The sequence below is a fragment of the Drosophila ananassae genome, chromosome 3R (assembly GCF_017639315.1).
Source record: "Drosophila ananassae strain 14024-0371.13 chromosome 3R, ASM1763931v2, whole genome shotgun sequence".
NCBI lineage: Eukaryota > Metazoa > Arthropoda > Insecta > Diptera > Drosophilidae > Drosophila > Drosophila ananassae.
The window spans coordinates 1,397,762-1,417,255 of NC_057930.1; the positions used below are offsets into that span (position 1 = coordinate 1,397,762).

The window sequence follows — 19,494 nt, forward strand, 5'->3', positions numbered from 1 at the left end:
ACTGTTGGAAGAATTTAAAGACATCACACAATTTAACACAATCACACATCATCCATCGTCAATGACTAGCGTCACCCACGTCATCGACACCAAAGGAGCACCACCCTTCGCGCGTCCACGAAGACTGACCCCAGAGAAACTCCGCGCAGCAAAGAACGAGTTCCAATATTTAATGGACATGGGAGTATGCAGACCTTCTAAAAAAACTATTTTCTCCAAGATCGATCTCAACCGCGCATACAATCAAATCCCTATACAACCTAAAGGCATCCCTAAAACGGCCATAACAACTCCATTTGGTCTGTTTGAATTCACACACATGACATTTGGACTGTGTAACGTAGCTCAAACATTTCAACGCTATATGCATACAGCATTCAGGGATTTAGACTTTGTCTTTGTTTACGTCGACGATATAGCAGTCGCATCGGCTAACATACAACAACATCATATCCATCTGCGCCAAGTTTTCGAGAAACTGCAAGAGTACAATCTCACGATAAACCCCAGCAAATGTAGTGTCGGAAAAGAATCAATTGAGTTCTTAGGACATAAAATTAACCACCAGGATATTAAACCTCTACAAACCAAGGTAAAAGCCATTACAAATTTCCCCTTACCTAAGGTGGCCAAAGAACGATTCCTCCCTAATGCTATTCAACATCAAGCTCCACTGGTGCAGCTTATACCAGGTAATAAGAAAAACGATTCCACCCCAATCAACTGGACAACAGAAACAATCGACAAATTCAACAGTTGCAAAAATTCTTTAGCACAAGCTGCACTACTGGCACATCCTGCACCGAACGCAAACCTTTCGCTAAGCACAGACGCGAGCAACATAGCAGTGGGAGCGGTTCTACATCAAGTCATCAACTCGGAATACCAACCAATGGGATTCTTCAGCATTAAGCTCTCAGAAACACAACGAAAATATAGCACATACGATCGGGAACTCCTAGCAATTTACCTCGGAATTAAACATTTCCGCCACATGCTAGAAGGCAGGATTTTTCACATCCGTACAGACCACAAACCCTTAGTATACGCCTTCGATCAAAAACCCGAAAAAGCATCCCCGCGACAACTTCGCCAATTGGATTTCATAGGACAATTCAGGAGACGAAAATACAACCGCAGATACGCTTTCCCGCATCGAAGCCATCGGAGACAATTGCATTAATTATAATGAAATAAGCGATGCGCAATTACGCTGCCCAGAACTCCAAAAACTACTCAATTCCAACACCAGCTCGCTTCAGTTAAAAGCAGTAAATATTCCTCATTCACATCACTCACAAATTTGCGATGTATCTACTTCTAGCGTACGGCCTTTCATACCACAGCCACTTAGAAACAAAATCCTTGAGAAGCTACACAACATTGCACACGGTGGAGTTAAGGCAACTATAAAACTTTTGAAACAACGATTCGTTTGGCCCTCCATGCACAAAGAAATCTTCGAGTTCGTAAAACACTGCATTCCTTGCCAAAGATCAAATATCAACCGCCACGTTCGTTCACCTCTTCAACACTTCACACTACCCAACCAAAGATTCGAGCACATCAATCTGGATCTTATTGGACCACTACCACAATCTGGCCCGTACAGATACTGCCTCACCATAATTGATCGGTACACGAGGTGGCCAGAAGCCATCGCTATTGAGGACATGAAAGCCGATACCGTAGCATCCGCCCTCATTCGCTCCTGGATCTCCAGATTTGGCATACCGGCTCGAATCACAACGGATCAAGGCAGACAATTCGAATCAAGGCTATTCAATGAATTATCAAGGCTACTGGGAATCGATCACCTACGTACAACCGCATATCATCCACAAGCAAACGGAATCATCAAACGCTGGCATCGAACTTTAAAAGCTGCCATCATGTCAAAAAACCAGGCGAATTGGCCACAGAAACTACCAATAATTCTTTTAGGACTTTGCACAGCTAACAAACCGGACATTCAAGCAACATCGGCACAGCTAGTATACGGAACTACGCTCAGCTTGCCGGGAGAGTTTTTTCACCAATCAAACAACATACAATCCCAAACGGAATATGCCAAAGAATTGGAAAAAATCATGCAAGAGATCCGTCCAGCACAAACAGTTCATCATGACACCTCTAAACCATTTATATTTAAGGAATTGGAAACCACCTCACATGTATTCCTACGAAATGTTGCCGTACGCACTTCACTTCAACCTCCATACGACGGTCCATTTGAAGTCATCGAAAGGAACTCCAAACACTTCACCCTATCCGTCGCTGGACGTGCAGTCAAAGTATCAGTGGATCGCCTCAAGCCCGCCTTCGTAATAATGCAACACCCAACAGACAAAAGCTCAACGCTGGAACCACCAAATAAAGGACCAGACCTACAGGCTCTTGGAGAGTCACCGGAAACAACCTCACCTCCAAGACCCCGGCGTACAATTAGACTCCCTGCTCGCTTTGCACCATGAAGTCTAGGGGGGAGTACTGTGGCGAGTCAACCGACACAATTTAAAATTGCAAAGAATAAACACTTCTTTGCCATGGTATCAAAAATCCCTTTGGGCATACTAAAAGACTACTCGCTACAAGAAGCTTCACTCTTCAAGAAATCATCTTAATATTGACAACATATACATTCAACCAAATCTTTGTATCCACACTATTCATGCAGTTATCTTTAATAAATATTAATAGTTATTAACCAACGTGGTTATACTTATTTGGAGCATATAAGTCTCCATAAATTATTGCGCACTTCAGCTATCGTTTACATCGATATTTGCCAACTATAAAAGTCTTTTACAAGTCCATGGGGAAGAAACCAAATATAACCATTGTCGCCGCTTGGCCGATCACAGGGAATGCCTTTAAACACTTTAAACACTAGTGCTGGACAACAGTTGGAGTTCTGTGTTTGTTGATGGTTTTATTCTAGAAGAGTTACATTAATTACTTATCTTTTACAACTACTTATTCTTTAACCTACCGCAGTTTCTCTTCCCTCTTATTGTGATGGCGCAAATTGGTCTAATTCCGCCAAACTGTTTCCCTCTGTTTACACTTTTTTTTCCCTCTGTTTACACTTTTTTTCAAATAACCTAAACTTAAATACCAAAGCAATCGATACATATAATACTGCGGCGCTAAGTTTAAACTTAACTAACTATCGATAACCCTAATCCGTTCCGCGACAACCATACTGTTGAGTCATCTAAAATATGTTGGCATTTGAGGATAAATAAATTAAGAACCTAAATGTGATACTTACTTTTAATTTAAATGCCTCACAAATTGTTCTCGCAGCAGTGGGAAAATGTAAATTTGCAATTATAATCTTAGAACGGGCTTGATTTAAGTTTTGAAGTTCCATCATAAAATATTAATGATGGAATCCAATGCAAAATAATGATTCTTTTGTAGTCAAATTGATAAAATTTTTTTATGTTTTTTTTAATTATTTGCTAATTATTTACTGACATTGAAAAACAGTCCCATTTCATTAATTCACATTTAATTCAAAGGTTGTGTCATTTTCAAAGTCTGCTAAAATTGTAACGGACTTGTATCCAACGCAATTCGGATTTTTAAAGCGCACCACACTACATAAAAAAATCTAAAACTTTACAAATAAATTTAAATAAATAAACTTAAAAGGAAAAATAATACGACTTTCAATGAATAATGAGTGGCCTCCTCAACATGTATATTTGAATTATTCATTTACAATGGTATTATGATTTAGTAAATTTTAGATAAGTTTCCTATAGCCTTCCATATAACTTATACCCTTCTATATATTTTCATTATACCTAAAAGTTCATTCTTTTTTGATGTGTTAAGAGTGGAGTCATTATACTATAACCATCTGGAGTAGTTGGTATGGAACTAAATGTTAAAGAACTATTTGAACAAACCATTTTCTCCATTTCATCCGAAGATTGAATCATTTTATCTAAACCTTCAAAATCGTATGTCTTATTGCTTTTCATATCAATAACCTTTAGTGGAATATCAAGACAAGCACTTAAAAGACGAGGATACTTTGAAATATACTCTACGATTTCTGTAGCAGAAGGTCGATGAGCAGCATCTTGACTCCAACATGCCTGAATAAGTCTTTTCAGTTGAGGCTTAGCTTTAAAAGGTATTTTTATGGTATTTCCACTTTTAACATAATCAAGAACCTGACTATTTGTCAGTCCCTGGTAGGGGTATGAACCAAATGATATTAATTCATAAAGTACTATTCCGAAAGACCAAATATCCGAAGCTGTAGTGAATATTCCCAAGGACAATGTTTCTGGTGGCATCCAGCGAACTGGGAAAAGTTTTCTCATACCTTTGCGATTGTATCTATAATAATCACTTTCAAAAGTTGGTCGAGCCATGCCAAAATCTGAAATTTTCACGACTCTATCAGAATTTACCAAACAGTTTCGACATGCGATGTCTCTATGAACGTACTTTCTTTTAGCTAAATATGACAAACCCTTGGCAATATCAATTGCGTACAGTGTAAGACGCTTGCATGAAATATCACATTCATCAGAAATATTTTCCCTAACCATATTTCGTCTGGCCAAAAGAAACGTTTTTAAATCACCATGTAACATAAACTCCATTATTGTATATATTGGTTCACTTTGTAAGCAAACACCGAGTAATTTAATAATGTTATTATGATCAAATTTTTTCATAGCTTCAGCTTCTGTTAAAAAGTCAATACGATCTTCTGTAGATTGGCCAGCTTTTAATGTCTTGACTGCCACAGTTGTCCACTGATTTTCAGAAAATTTTGCTTCCCCACCGTATACCATACCGAATGCGCCTTCTCCTAATCGTCGGTTTATTACCACGTTCTCTTTGGCGATTTCCCATTTATCTAGAGTATTTTTTTTATTCAATGTCGGAGAAAGTAGGTCAATACCAAACATTTTCATTATCTGGGCCGAACGCTTTAGTTTACGTTTATAAAATTGTTTAAAAGCAAAAAAAAAAATAAATGATAGAGTCGATACGGAAAATAGACAGATTAAAATTGTGAAAATTACTGTAGAGGTATCACAACTTAAATTTAATAATCGAGCCAATATAGAAAACCTACAGTCAAATCTTCCATCTTCGGGAACTCGACCTGTTGGCCAATATATATCAGTAATATTCAATAACAATTTTCCTTCGCTAATATGAATCCCAGGTATAAAAAGTTTCATAGGGGGCTTATATGTTCCAATTTGGTGAAAACTAATATTTCGCCACTGCAAAAAATCTAAGCTGAGAACTCGTGATCCTCCTGCCCCCCCCCCGGCAAAAAATACATTCCCAGATAAGCCATTAAATCTAGTTGACCAAATAAATTCACTAAGCCTATTTGTAACATTTTCTGTTCTTAAAAAATTGAATGCATTTTTGTCTTTAAGTAGTAATTTATGAGCAGCTAAGGCGTATGTCCAAACAGCATCATATGTAAAGCCGGAATAATAGGAAGGTTCGGATCCATATTGAATTTTATACGATTCTTTCCAATCTTTTATAGTACGGCCTTCTTGCATGCGTGCCGTGTAGTTGCTAAATGGTGTGTGCATTATACTAAAATGACCATTAATTGCCTAAGACAGAACAAAAATTATTAAATTTAAATCACAAACATAACCTTAAAACTACATACTTTATTAAATTCTTGCGCACTACAGCTATCGTTTACAGATATTTGCCAACTATCAAAGTCTTTTACAAGTCCATGGGGAAGAAACCAAATATAACCATACTGTTGAGTCATCTAAAATATGTCGGCATTTGAGGATAAATAAATTAAGAACCTAAATGTGATACTTACTTTTAATTTAAATGCCTCACAAATTGTTCTCGCAGCAGTAGGAAAATGTAAATTTGCAATTATAATCTTAGAACGGGCTTGATTTAAGTTTTGAAGGTTCTAATAAAATGATTATTGATGAATTCATTATGCATTTCGCCTTTAACAAATGTCTCTTACCTCTTTGATATCGGTGGGCTTGCAGTTGGTGTTAATTTTAATATTTTTGACCAAAGTAAAATTTCTATACTTTAAATTACGCTTCAAATTCGTGATATATTCAACTGCTTCATTTTCATATAAAATACTTACTCTACTCCAATCAAAGATTTTCATGATTTCAAGATATGCACCTATGAAAATCAAATCTGATCCTATTGTACGAAAGAAGTAGGGGTAAGATTTACTGTTAACCAAGTTTACACTCTCAGCAGAATAGGACATAACTATCAAATTCATATACTTTCCTAAGCCAACTATGGGCTCTACTGTTTCACTACATGCTGGACCTAAGATACCTAACATATTTGGCCTTGTATAATAGTGAATAAATGATTTTAGAACCATATTCGATTGGCATTGCCCATTGCTGGCTAAGATTTTCAAATTGTATCCAGGTAATATTGATTCATTTTTATTAATAGCTGATGCTGCACTTCTTGAAACATTGAAAAGATTTTCATATCCACTTTTTGATATATTTAAAGGAAATATACCACCAATGAAAAGATTTATAGGTGGTTCCATTTTTATCCATTTTCTATAATAATAAGTATTATTTGAAAGCCAGTGGCTAGCCACACTGTTGTACAAATCCAAAGACATGTTCTGTTTATAGGTTTCAAGGTCTTTACATATATATTCGACGTCCTCATCACGTAAATAAAAACTATGAAGTGCGTGTTGTATTCGGCTGTCTGATTCCAAATTCGTTGAATAATATTTTAAAATAGAAGTATTCTCATATTTACAGCCTGATTTTTTAAATGACTCGATGAATTCGCATTTGGGTATAATAATTTCAGTAAAATTAGTTTTGTCATAAAATATATCTGATGGAACCCAGTGCAAAATAATTATTCTTTTGTAGCCAAATGGGTAGTTTTGTGCGTACTCTGTAATTAAATTTTTTATGGTTTTTTTAAAATTATTTCCCAACCATATGACATTGACAAACAATCCCATTTCAATTAATTCTTTTTTAATAAAGCCTGTGTCATTTTCAAATTCTGCTAAAATTGTAACGCATTTGAATCCATCGCAATTCGGATTATTAAAGTGCACAACACTACATAAGAAATAAATACTTTTAAAAGGTATTTAGCCATTATTAAAAAAAACTTACCAAGGAAAATGGGTAAGTTCTTTAAGTTTGTTTTTATCAATTACGTATTGATCATAATGTGTATTACTAATATTTTTGAAAATATTAAAACTTAAGCTTTGGTGAGTTAGGTTGTCTATCCATATATTGGAAATAGGAACGATCCAGCCGTAGTGCCCCGGCCCAATGGAGTGTCCAGCAAAAGATACCTTCTCTGGTAATTTTTCAGAATAATTCATACGCACATACATATTAATTATACTGATTGTTGGTTTTGTTGCATGTCGCCTTAAGCAATTAATTAAAAAGAACAATTTTAAAATATTAAAAATAGGATAAATTAAATACCTTATGTTTTCGAAAATTTCCCATTCATTAAATGTAGTTTCTATTGGAATTAAATGAACATTTGTATAGTTAAGAACATTTTTCAAAAAGAAATAGAATATTCTTGAAATCACTTGGTGTATGGGATAATTAGTCACTTGTAATCCGATATGAAGTTGATTTATATTTTCATCTTGTAAGGTCGACTCTGGAAAAAAGCGTTGACACCATTTTAATTTTGTTTTTTTTTTATGTTACCATTACAGACATGCAATTTTTTTTTGAATAAAGCAAAACTCTATAAGAAGAACTTCTCATCTCGTTGTCCCCCTAGGGCCAAGATTATGCAACCGTCGACGATCAAATATCAGCAGCAATAGCTACCAAGCTAAATGCACCATTATTTGTTTTATGTTTTTTGATTCTGTTTTTGTGCGGATTTGGCGGAACAGACTGTTTCGGTTTCAAAAAAATAATGAAGTTGGAAAAGCAAATAAAAAAATCCTTGCAACATTTGACACACAGATACCTTATCAGGACGCATGAGAATGTAAAAAAAAAGATTAACGGGGTCCAGCAGTTTTTGGTAGAACATAATTCAACTCTTTAGTAAAACTCCGTAGCAGGAAAGAAATCGATTCCGAAAGTGCTTGAGTTCCGGGACATGACTGCGACTGAGTGAATAATAAAGATCCGCGGATGCACATACTGTACAGAACTATACCACAACTCAACAGTGTGCCGGTTGTTTGGCCTAGAGTCGTTTCTTCGCTTTGATTATCCTAAACAACAAATTTCCAACCAAAAGCAGTCGTTCTCAAGAGATGTGGGTTGACTAATCTTAAAAAATTCAGAAACCATGGCGAATCGCACCTCTGACATCAGTTATAGATCCCCCCACAAGTCAGGCTGACTAGAACCACTAGAGCAGTGGTTCCCAAACTCTTTTCTCTCATAGACCCCCTTTCAAAACTTTGCTGGATCCGGTGGACCCCCTGCAGCTAAATAACTATCAATTTTCGTAATCAACGACGAATCAACAGTTTTGACGTAGACCAACGTAGACCCCCGTCGAGTCTCCTGTGGACCCTTAGGGTTCCACCTGGACCACTTTGGGAACCACTGCACTAGAGAATTGCTCTAATCCATTCGAAGTAGCAAACGAGACACTCATATACTTGCTTTGACCGGTATCAAAACAACACGGTATTAAAAAACAAGTTGCTTGTTGAGGCTGGACATTACTGAACACGAGAATGAGTGCTAAGAAAGTAACACGGACCACTCGAGCACTACGAGCATGTACGTTTGTCCGTCTGTCTGTTTCTACGAAAACTAGTCTCTCAGTTGTGAAGCTATCGACTTTAAACTTTGCAAGCATCCTTCTTCTATTTGCACGCGGTATATAAGTCGCAACGGTATCGGACATAACTTTCGTGTTTTTTTTTTTAAGTTAGAAGGATGGAACTTTGTACGGATTCCATATTGGGAAATCTTATTCGATCTACCATAAGTATTATAAGTATCGGCCGACCATGCGTTTTTTAAGGTTTCTTGGGGCTGTTTTTAACATTTTTATTAAAAAATGTATGTCATAGTGAAATTCTTATAAGGATCGGCCAAGTATATATGATCCGATATATAATAATACTATAAGCTGCCTAGCTTAGTTTTTCATTCTTGTTTATCTTAAAATTAGTTGTAAACAGTAACAGTAGTAAAAAAATTAGTATCTGTTGACATACATACATACGCTGTTTGCAGAGTCGCTCAATCGCTCATACATATATTACCCCTTTATATAGAAGTTGCACAGTGGGTCGTGAGCTGACAATAAATAAACAAAATAAAATAAATTTTTTGGTGCGAAAATGAATCCGTTTTTCGATTGTGCCTCTCAGGGAAGGAAAGTATTCCTGAGTCAAAGTGCAGTTGTCCTTTTTTCGATGCATCGTTTGGCAGAACTTTTCAGGCTTTCCCGCCACTGCCACTTCCCACTTTTAGTAGAGGTTATGCGGAGTGGCTTGAATTTCGGTCACTGTTCACGACCATGGTGGACAGAAACCTATTCATCAGTCGGGTCGAGAAGCTTCAACAGTTGCGGTCCTGCCTTCGTGAATCTGCCTTGGAGACTGTTCGATCGAATTATGACGTCGCATTGGAGCTGCTAAACAAAAGGTTTAGTAATCGCAGGCTCATTTTTCAAGCTCATGTTAATAAGATAATGAATCTGAGGGCCGTACAATCCGCATCAGTGACGAGGCTTTGCGAGCTTTCCGATAAATTTAATTTGCATATGCGTCAAGCATTGGCTGTTGCAGAAGGTTGATGATGCCACGCAGTCTAAGTGGAAGGAAATGCAAGCTGACTCGGATTCCTTGGATTCCATTCCAACGTGGGAGTCCATCGCCAGTTTTCTCGAGCAGAGATGCCGGACTTTGGAGAGCATGGATTTGCCGGCAACATCGTATGCACCAAACCTTGCGGTAGGACCGCGTAGACCTTTTCATCCAGGTAACTCTGCATTTGTGATTACCAACTTTTCCTCATGATTTGTGATAGCCATTCTCACATAATAAACTCCTGCCCAAGGTTTTTAAGCTTGTCGCCTGAGGATCGTTTAGGCGAAGTTAGGCGATTGGATTTATGCCGGAAGTGCCTTGGAGCTAGGCACTTATCTCGGCATTGCAATTTGTCAAACTGCAGTGCTTATGGACGCAGGCATTATAGTTTGCTGCATTTTGGTGGCAACTCGCCAGCTCAAGGCCAACATTCCTCTCCCGAGGTTTCTGCATCTAGCGAAGCTGTTTCTCGGTCAGCGTCCATTCCCGTTAATTCTCTTGTAGCCAAGGATCGTTTTGATAATGTGTGCTGCTAGCCACTGCCAATATTTTGGTCAGGAACCGTTCCGGAGTTCTACTGCTCTGCCGAGCGCTGCTCGATTCTGGCTCGCAGGTGCATATAGTCACCTCAAGGCTGGCAAACCAGCTGCAGCTGCGAAAGATAAGGTCTCCGGTTTCTGTATCCGGTATAAGTGACGCCGGGTTTTCTACAGATGGGTTTTCTCATGGGATGGGTCAGCTTGAAATCCCAATGCTCTGACTACTCGGCGAAAGTAACTACGATCGTAGCCTCCAACATCACGGACCTTCAGCCCAATTTTGCATTGGACGTCAGCTCTTGAAAAATTCCCGCCAATGTAGAGCTAGCAGATCCTCATTTTCACCAGCCGCAGCGGTTAGAAGGTGGTGCCTATACAGTCAGGTTACCAATTAAACATAACTCCGGTTTATTGGGTGATTCGTACTCACAGGCTCTACGTCGTTTTCAGTCGTTGGAGAGGAAACTGTCTCATCAGCCCGTACTGCGCGCTCAGTATTCGGCCTTTATAAAGAAGTATCTTAACCTATGACATATGTCCCTGGTTCCGCCAGAGTTGCATCGAGATTGCAAATATTTTCTGCCACATCACTAAAGAAGGACAGCACCACGACGAAACTTAGAGTGGTGTCGACGGTTCTGCTGTTACCATCTCCGGTTATTCCCTGAATGATATGTTGATGGCGGGGCCTGTCATCCAACCTAAGCTTTTTCACATCCTGCTGAGGTTTCGTTCGTATCCGGTAGCGCTGACTAGCGACATTTGTAAAATGTACCGTTGTGTGAGGATGGCGTCGTCTGACAGTTTTTTGAAGTGCATTCAGTGGCGGGATTCCCCTCTGGAGGAGTTACAAACATATAAATTGGACCAAAGGAACAAAGCCTTCGTCCTATCTATCTGTGCGAGCGATGCACCAATTGGCTAAGGACGAGGTGGAAGACTTTCCAGTGGGATCGGAAATCTTGCTTGGAGATTTTTACGTCGATGATCTTATTTCTGGTGTCAGCTTCAAGGAGGAGGTTGTTGGCATTTTAGGGCAGATTTCAGCGCTTCTGTCCATGGGCGAATTTCAGCTGCGGAAATGGTGCTCCAATATCCCTAGCGTGTTGGACGGCGTGCCTAAAGAGGATCGGGAGTCTTATCTAACTTTTGATGACGGCAGAAACTTCACGAAAACGTTAGGATTGGCTTGGGATCCTTTCACTGAACAGCTGCTGCTTTAATTTTCTGCTCTTCAGTCCACTTGGAAGCCGTCTCGACGTTCTGTCCCATCATCAATAGCGCAGTTATACGATCCGCTGGGCCTTGTTGATCCACTTGTTACTGAAGCAAAAATATTTCTGCAGAAGCTGTGCCGAGAGCATATTTCTTGGGATGAAAGCTTACCTCAGGGTTTTTACACCGAATGGCAGGAGATCTGCCGGAGCTTTAGTCACACCCAACGTGTTCCTCGGCTGGCACTTACGTCTGGAGCACTTGTGGAGATTCATGGATTTTGTGACGCCAGCATTGAAGCCTACGGAGCATGTGTCTACATAGTTTCCAGGTCGCCAGGGGCTGAGAGCCGCCTTCTATGTGCGAAATCTCGAGTATCGCCTCTTAAGACGTTAAGTGTGCCGAAGTTGGAGCTGGCTGGAGCTGAGTTGTTGGCGAGAATGATGGCAGAGGTTCATAGTCTAGGCGCTTACAGAGGAAAGTATTTTTGTTGATGCGACTCTTCAACCGTGTTATCGTGGATTCGAGATGAGCCTGCCAGGTTTAATGTTTTTTTTCGCTAACCGCGTGTCAACCATCCAAAATCTGACGAGTTCCATGGAGTGGCGATATGTGCCTACGTTGGAAAATCCAGCAGATATCTTGTCTCGTGGAGCCCTTCCCAATGAGTTGATCGGATCCAGGTTATGGTGTCAGGGGCCGCCCTATCTGTTACCTGCACTGGCCTGTGACTGTAGTAATCGAAAAGCCAGCGTTAGAGCTTCGCCCTTCAATTTTGTTGGTGAAGTCGCCATATACAGACCTCGTGGCGACACGCGGTATAAGTTTGGCGGACGGGTTCGGCATTTAGGAATTACCGTTCATGATCTCAAGGCGGGAACTCGCATGCTTTTGTGGGCAGTATTTTTGCCCAGGAGCCATCCGGTAACGCGAAGCATAATCCTTAGCTTTCATGAGCACAACCTGCTAGACCTCGATCGTTATTGTCGATGATACGTTTTTAGTATTGGCTGATTTGGGGGAGAAAAACTGTCCTCAAGGCGACAAATAAATGTGTGAGATGCTTTGGGACGAAACCTCGTTTGTTGGAGCATGTAATGGGCGATCTTCCGAAGGTGAGAGTGGAAGGTTATCAAGTCTTTGATGTAACCGGCATCGATTTTTGCGGTCCTTTCTTCTATAAGTCGGAGTCTCCCATAAAATGTTACATTAGCGTCTTCATTTGTTTCACGACAAAGGCCGTCCATTTAGAGCTGGTGAGGGATCTGTCCACCGCCGCCTTTCTGCATGCACTGAGGAGGTTTATTACTATCAGGAAGAAGTCTCGACAGATCTGGTCCGACAACGCCACCAATTTTGTTGGAGCGAAAAAGCAGTTGAGCGAATTAAAAAGACTATTTCTTAGCGATGAGCACCAGAGAGCTGTATTGGATTTTTGTCTTCCAGAGACCATTGAGTGGAAGTTTATCCCTCCCCGTTCTCCCCACTTTTGCGGATTGTGGGAAGCTGCTGTTAAGACCGCCAAGTATCATTTTTACAGGATACTTGGCTGTACTAAGGGCCGACGATTTGCAGACGCTGGTGTACAATATTGCTGCAGTGATTAATTCGAGGCCATTAGTCCCTCTCTCTGAAAACCCCGCTGATCTGGATGTCCTGACTCCTAATCATTTTCTGCACGGAGGGCCTCCTTCTAGATGCTTGATCTTTCTTCAGCAGTGTTTCTGGTCCAGATGGAAGGAAGAGTATTTAAACCTGTTGCAGCAACGATCCAATGGGAGCCAAAGTGCAGTTGTCCTTTTTTCGATGCATCGTTTGGCAGAACTTTTCAGGCTTTCCCGCCACTGCCACTTCCCACTTTTAGTAGAGGTTATGCGGAGTGGCTTGAATTTCGGTCACTGTTCACGACCATGGTGGACAGAAACCTATTCATCAGTCGGGTCGAGAAGCTTCAACAGTTGCGGTCCTGCCTTCGTGAATCTGCCTTGAAGACTGTTCGATCGAATTATGACGTCGCATTGGAGCTGCTAAACAAAAGGTTTAGTAATCGCAGGCTCATTTTTCAAGCTCATGTTAATAAGATAATGAATCTGAGGGCCGTACAATCCGCATCAGTGACGAGGCTTTGCGGGCTTTCCGATAAATTTAATTCGCATATGCGTCAAGCATTGGCTGTTGCAGAAGGTTGATGATGCCACGCAGTCTAAGTGGAAGGAAATGCAAGCTGACTCGGATTCCTTGGATTCCATTCCAACGTGGGAGTCCATCGCCAGTTTTCTTGAGCAGAGATGCCGGACTTTGGAGAGCATGGATTTGCCGGCAACATCGTATGCACCAAACCTTGCGGTAGGACCGCGTAGACCTTTTCATCCAGGTAACTCTGCATTTGTGATTACCAACTTTTCCTCATGATTTGTGATAGCCATTCTCACATAATAAACTCCTGCCCAACGTTTTTAAGCTTGTCGCCTGAGGATCGTTTAGGCGAAGTTAGGCGATTGGATTTATGCCGGAAGTGCCTTGGAGCTAGGCACTTATCTCGGCATTGCAATTTGTCAAACTGCAGTGCTTATGGACGCAGGCATTATAGTTTGCTGCATTTTGGTGGCAACTCGCCAGCTCAAGGCCAACATTCCTATCCCGAGGTTTCTGCATCTAGCGAAGCTGTTTCTCGGTCAGCGTCCATTCCCGTTAATTCTCTTGTAGCCAAGGATCGTTTTGATAATGTGTGCTGCTAGCCACTGCCAATATTTTGGTCAGGAACCGTTCCGGAGTTCTACTGCTCTGCCGAGCGCTGCTCGATTCTGGCTCGCAGGTGCATATAGTCACCTCAAGGCTGGCAAACCAGCTGCAGCTGCGTAAGATAAGGTCTCCGGTTTCTGTATCCGGTATAAGTGACGCCGGGTTTTCTACAGATGGGTTTTCTCATGGGATGGGTCAGCTTGAAATCCCAATGCTCTGACTACTCGGCGAAAGTAACTACGATCGAAGCCTCCAACATCTGGACCTTCAGCCCAATTTTGCATTGGACGTCAGCTCTTGGAAAATTCCCGCCAATGTAGAGCTAGCAGATCCTCATTTTCACCAGCCGCAGCGAGTTGATTTGCTAATTGGAGCTGGATTATTTTACGAGCTGTTTGTGGAGGCAGAGGTCCTGACAATGGCAAGGTTCTTATGGCTGCTGAGTGGTCGGGACTGATCTGCCCACAGGGGCCTTTAGATCAGCGGCTCGATCAACTTCTTCGACAGTAATGGGAAGTGGAAACCTGCACCGATCCGATTGTACAGGCGTCAAGGGAAGAACTAGATTGCGAGAGTCACTTTGTTAAAAACTTTGTGCGGTTAGAAGGTGGTGCCTATACAGTCAGGTTACCAATTAAACATAACTCCGGTTTATTGGGTGATTCGTACTCACAGGCTCTACGTCGTTTCCAGTCGTTGGAGAGGAAACTGTCTCATCAGCCCGTACTGCGCGCTCAGTATTCGGCCTTTATAAAGAAGTATCTTAACCTATGTCATATGTCCCTGGTTCCGCCAGAGTTGCATCGAGATTGCAAATATTTTCTGCCACATCACTAAAGAAGGACAGCACCACGACGAAACTTAGAGTGGTGTCGACGGTTCTGCTGTTACCATCTCCGGTTATTCCCTGAATGATATATTGATGGCGGGGCCGGTCATCCAACCTAAGCTTTTTCACATCCTGCTGAGGTTTCGTTCGTATCCGGTAGCGCTGACTAGCGACATTTGTAAAATGTACCGTTGTGTGAGGATGGCGTCGTCTGACAGTTTTTTGAAGTGCATTCTGTGGCGGGATTCCCCTCTGGAGGAGTTACAAACATATAAATTGGACCAAAGGAACAAAGCCTTCGTCCTATCTATCTGTGCGAGCGATGCACCAATTGGCTAAGGACGAGGTGGAAGACTTTCCAGTGGGATCGGAAATCTAGCTTGGAGATTTTTACGTCGATGATCTTATTTCTGGTGTCAGCTTCAAGGAGGAGGTTGTTGGCATTTTAGGGCAGATTTCAGCGCTTCTGTCCATGGGCGAATTTCAGCTGCGGAAATGGTGCTCCAATGTCCCTAGCGTGTTGGACGGCGTGCCTAAAGAGGATCGGGAGTCTTATCTAACTTTTGATGACGGCAGAAACTTCACGAAAACGTTAGGATTGGCTTGGGATCCTTTCACTGAACAGCTGCTGCTTTAATTTTCTGCTCTTCAGTCCACTTGGAAGCCGTCTCGACGTTCTGTCCCATCATCAATAGCGCAGTTATACGATCCGCTGGGCCTTGTTGATCCACTTGTTACTGAAGCAAAAATATTTCTGCAGAAGCTGTGCCGAGAGCATATTTCTTGGGATGAAAGCTTACCTCAGGGTTTTTACACCGAATGGCAGGAGATCTGCCGGAGCTTTAGTCACACCCAACGTGTTCCTCGGCTGGCACTTACGTCTGGAGCACTTGTGGAGATTCATGGATTTTGTGACGCCAGCATTGAAGCCTACGGAGCATGTGTCTACATAGTTTCCAGGTCGCCAGGGGCTGAGAGCCGCCTTCTATGTGCGAAATCTCGAGTATCGCCTCTTAAGACGTTAAGTGTGCCGAAGTTGGAGCTGGCTGGAGCTGAGTTGTTGGCGAGAATGATGGCAGAGGTTCATAGTCTAGGCGCTTACAGAGGAAAGTATTTTTGTTGATGCGACTCTTCAACCGTGTTATCGTGGATTCGAGATGAGCCTGCCAGGTTTAATGTTTTTTTCGCTAACCGCGTGTCAACCATCCAAAATCTGACGAGTTCCATGGAGTGGCGATATGTGCCTACGTTGGAAAATCCAGCAGATATCTTGTCTCGTGGAGCCCTTCCCACTGAGTTGATCGGATCCAGGTTATGGTGTCAGGGGCCGCCCTATCTGTTACCTGCACTGGCCTGTGACGGTAGTAATCGAAAAGCCAGCGTTAGAGCTTCGCCCTTCAATTTTGTTGGTGAAGTCGCCATATACAGACCTCGTGGCGACACGCAAATTCGTTATCTCCTATCCAGCTCTTCAGCGAGTGTTTGTGTACGTCTATAAGTTTGGCAGACGGGTTCGGCATTTAGGAATTACCGTTCATGATCTCAAGGCGGGAACTCGCATGCTTTTGTGGGCAGATCAGCGCGCTCATTTGGGTGATGAAATAAGGACGTTGCAGAAAAAGGGAATGGTTGCCTCCTCCAATTCGCTGGCTTCGTTATCCTCTTCTTTCGATCAGTTTGGATTGCTCCGAGGGCGTCTCAAGAATTCATCGTTGGATTTCGATGGTCGTCACCCAGTAATTTTGCCCAGGAGCCATCCGGTAACGCGAAGCATAATCCTTAGCTTTCATGAGCACAACCTGCTGGACCTCGATCGTTATTGTCGATGATACGTTTTTAGTATTGGCTGATTTGGGGGAGAAAAACTGTCCTCAAGGCGACAAATAAATGTGTGAGATGCTTTCGGACGAAACCTCGTTTGTTGGAGCATGTAATGGGCGATCTTCCGAAGGAGAGAGTGGAAGGTTATCAAGTCTTTGATGTAACCGGCATCGATTTTTGCGGTCCTTTCTTCTATAAGTCGGAGGCTCCCATAAAATGTTACATTAGCGTCTTCATTTGTTTCACGACAAAGGCCGTCCATTTAGAGCTGGTGAGGGATCTGTCCACCGCCGCCTTTCTGCATGCACTGAGGAGGTTTATTACTATCAGGAAGAAGTCTCGACAGATCTGGTCCGACAACGCCACCAATTTTGTTGGAGCGAAAAAGCAGTTGAGCGAATTAAAGAGACTATTTCTTAGCGATGAGCACCAGAGAGCTGTATTGGATTTTTGTCTTCCAGGGACCATTGAGTGGAAGTTTATCCTTCCCCGTTCTCCCCACTTTTGCGGATTGTGGGAAGCTGCTGTTAAGACCGCCAAGTATCATTTTTACAGGATACTTGGCTGTACTAAGGGCCGACGATTTGCAGACGCTGGTGTACAATATTGCTGCAGTGATTAATTCGAGGCCATTAGTCCCACTCTCTGAAAACCCCGCTGATTTGGATGTCCTGACTCCTAATCATTTTCTGCACGGAGGGCCTCCTTCTAGATGCTTGATCTTTCTTCAGCAGTGTTTCTGGTCCAGATGGAAGGAAGAGTATTTAAACCTGTTGCAGCAACGATCCAATGGGAGCATCCCTGGTCAAGGCATAGCAGTAAATTACATCGTACTGGTGAAGGACGAAAACTTGCCTCCAATAAAGTGACCCCTGGCGAGGGTGACGGAAATGGTCGTCGGAGATGACGGAGTGTGTCGGGTGGAGCTGCTGAGGACGGCGTCCGGAGCTACAAGGCGGGCAGTCAACAAATTGTGTTTGCTGCCCTTTCATGATGCTGTTGAAAGCTCATCTTCTAACGGGGGCAGTATGTCGGGTCAAGCAGCCGCCCGAAAGAAGCTTGACCGGCAATAATTTATTGAATTCGTGACGTGACTTTCTTTATATTTATGTTCGCGTCTCCCTCTCTATCCTCGTCTCGTGCATTCATGCGCTAGCGTTTGTCTCGCTCTCTCGCAGGATCTCTCGGTCGCTCCGCAACATCAAGCGTTGAGCCGCGCTCCCGCGTCATCATCATTCGGTCGTCAAACCTACTCAGTCAAAACAATTAAATAAATTGTATCAACATCTTTAAATCGAACTGTGGTTGTTTTTATTAAAGGTAATATTTAGAACAGAAAAAATAAAGCTACCGAAAACACTCAGTAACTGAACACATACATTTCTAAAATAATATGTACTAAAAACAATAATGGTCAAGGCAATTACACGGCCTACATAATTCTTAATTCTCTTTTCTTAAATTTACCGCGAAAACTGTTGCTTGATGGAGGAACCTAAAAAATATGGGAAATTGTCGGCCTGCGTTACCTGTGTTTTAAGATAATTTTTTCCTACCGAAAACGGGTAGAGAATAAGTAGATAAAAATGAGATTTTTCGTGCCGAAATCTAATACCGACAAACCACAAATTATTTATAACTCATATATTTTTATATCTGTGTGGTCATTGAGATTTTTTAACGGCATTTAATCCAAATAACACTAAATTAATAACACAGGCCGACAATTTCCAACTTATTTTTTCCTCCACGAATAATTTTACCTGCTTCATAACCTTTAGGCTCCCCTGAACCAAAGTCCAGAACAAACATAGGTTCTATCACCCACAGTTTCCGCGGTACACCTAAGAGAAGAAATTGATCAAACTTCACCATATATTGAATTATGCAGGCCGTGTAGTGGCGATGACCATCATTGTTTCTAGTACATATTATTTTATAAATGTATCTGTACCAACTAAAATTAAAAAATTGTATATAGCAGTTACCATATCTTTAAATTACTTATCCAAAGTTCAAATCTCCGATTTTCTACATTAATTTTTTGTCTTCTATTATTTTTACCCAAACATTTTGCTATGGAAGATTTTTATTTTCTTATTGAAATCAGTAGATCATATCATGTTTTAATTTTGGATTTAAGGAAAATCTCGAAATAATTTTATTCAATTTATTATAGGTGGTTAAACAATATTTTAGTCAATTAAATTGGAGTTTTTTATTTGTTTTTTTTTTCGCGGTTCCCACTGCATACGTACAGCCCACCTCCCGTCCAACCGACCGAGGGACGCTGCCGCGTGACGTACGGCTCGAACCACGGGAATAGATCCGAGATAATTAAGCGAAAAGTAGGAGAAAGATATCACGAGGAAGAGTGTTGCACAGATAAGGCGGTTAATATAAGCGATTTAAGATTGTTAGTAGAGCAAGGTGACAAGATGTGGTAGAGACCATTGTAGTCCAAACATAATACCCTGAACGGATCGTGTTGGGCATATGTCGAACTCCAATGGCTGAGGAGTAGAGGACGAAAG

At 41.5% G+C, this 19,494-nt stretch overlaps 1 protein-coding gene and 1 long non-coding RNA gene across 5 annotated transcripts in view; one reads left to right on the plus strand and one right to left on the minus strand.

Moving 5' to 3' along the window:
- Positions 1 to 3,193: 3,193 nt before the first annotated feature.
- On the plus strand, positions 3,194 to 5,964 carry LOC123257334. The gene is made up of 2 exons (XR_006507376.1): positions 3,194 to 3,321; positions 5,700 to 5,964. It is a non-coding gene; the product is annotated as an uncharacterized LOC123257334 (long non-coding RNA).
- The window catches only part of LOC26514491 (receptor tyrosine-protein kinase erbB-4), a 30,202-nt gene continuing 14,208 nt past the window's right edge, over positions 3,501 to 19,494 (minus strand). For 2 of the 4 annotated variants that reach the window (XM_044716062.1, XM_044716061.1), the window contains 6 exons: positions 7,494 to 7,680; positions 7,167 to 7,433; positions 6,002 to 7,109; positions 5,843 to 5,941; positions 5,675 to 5,785; positions 3,501 to 5,615 (listed from right to left, as the gene is read on the minus strand). In XM_044716062.1, coding sequence (XP_044571997.1) covers positions 3,816 to 5,615; positions 5,675 to 5,785; positions 5,843 to 5,941; positions 6,002 to 7,109; positions 7,167 to 7,433; positions 7,494 to 7,680 — 3,572 coding nt within the window. In that variant the 3' untranslated portion in view covers positions 3,501 to 3,815. Of the gene's footprint in view, positions 5,616 to 5,674; positions 5,786 to 5,842; positions 5,942 to 6,001; positions 7,143 to 7,166; positions 7,434 to 7,493; positions 7,681 to 19,494 lie in introns of those variants that run through there. The other 2 variants (XM_044716064.1, XM_044716063.1) reach the window with 2 other exon arrangements.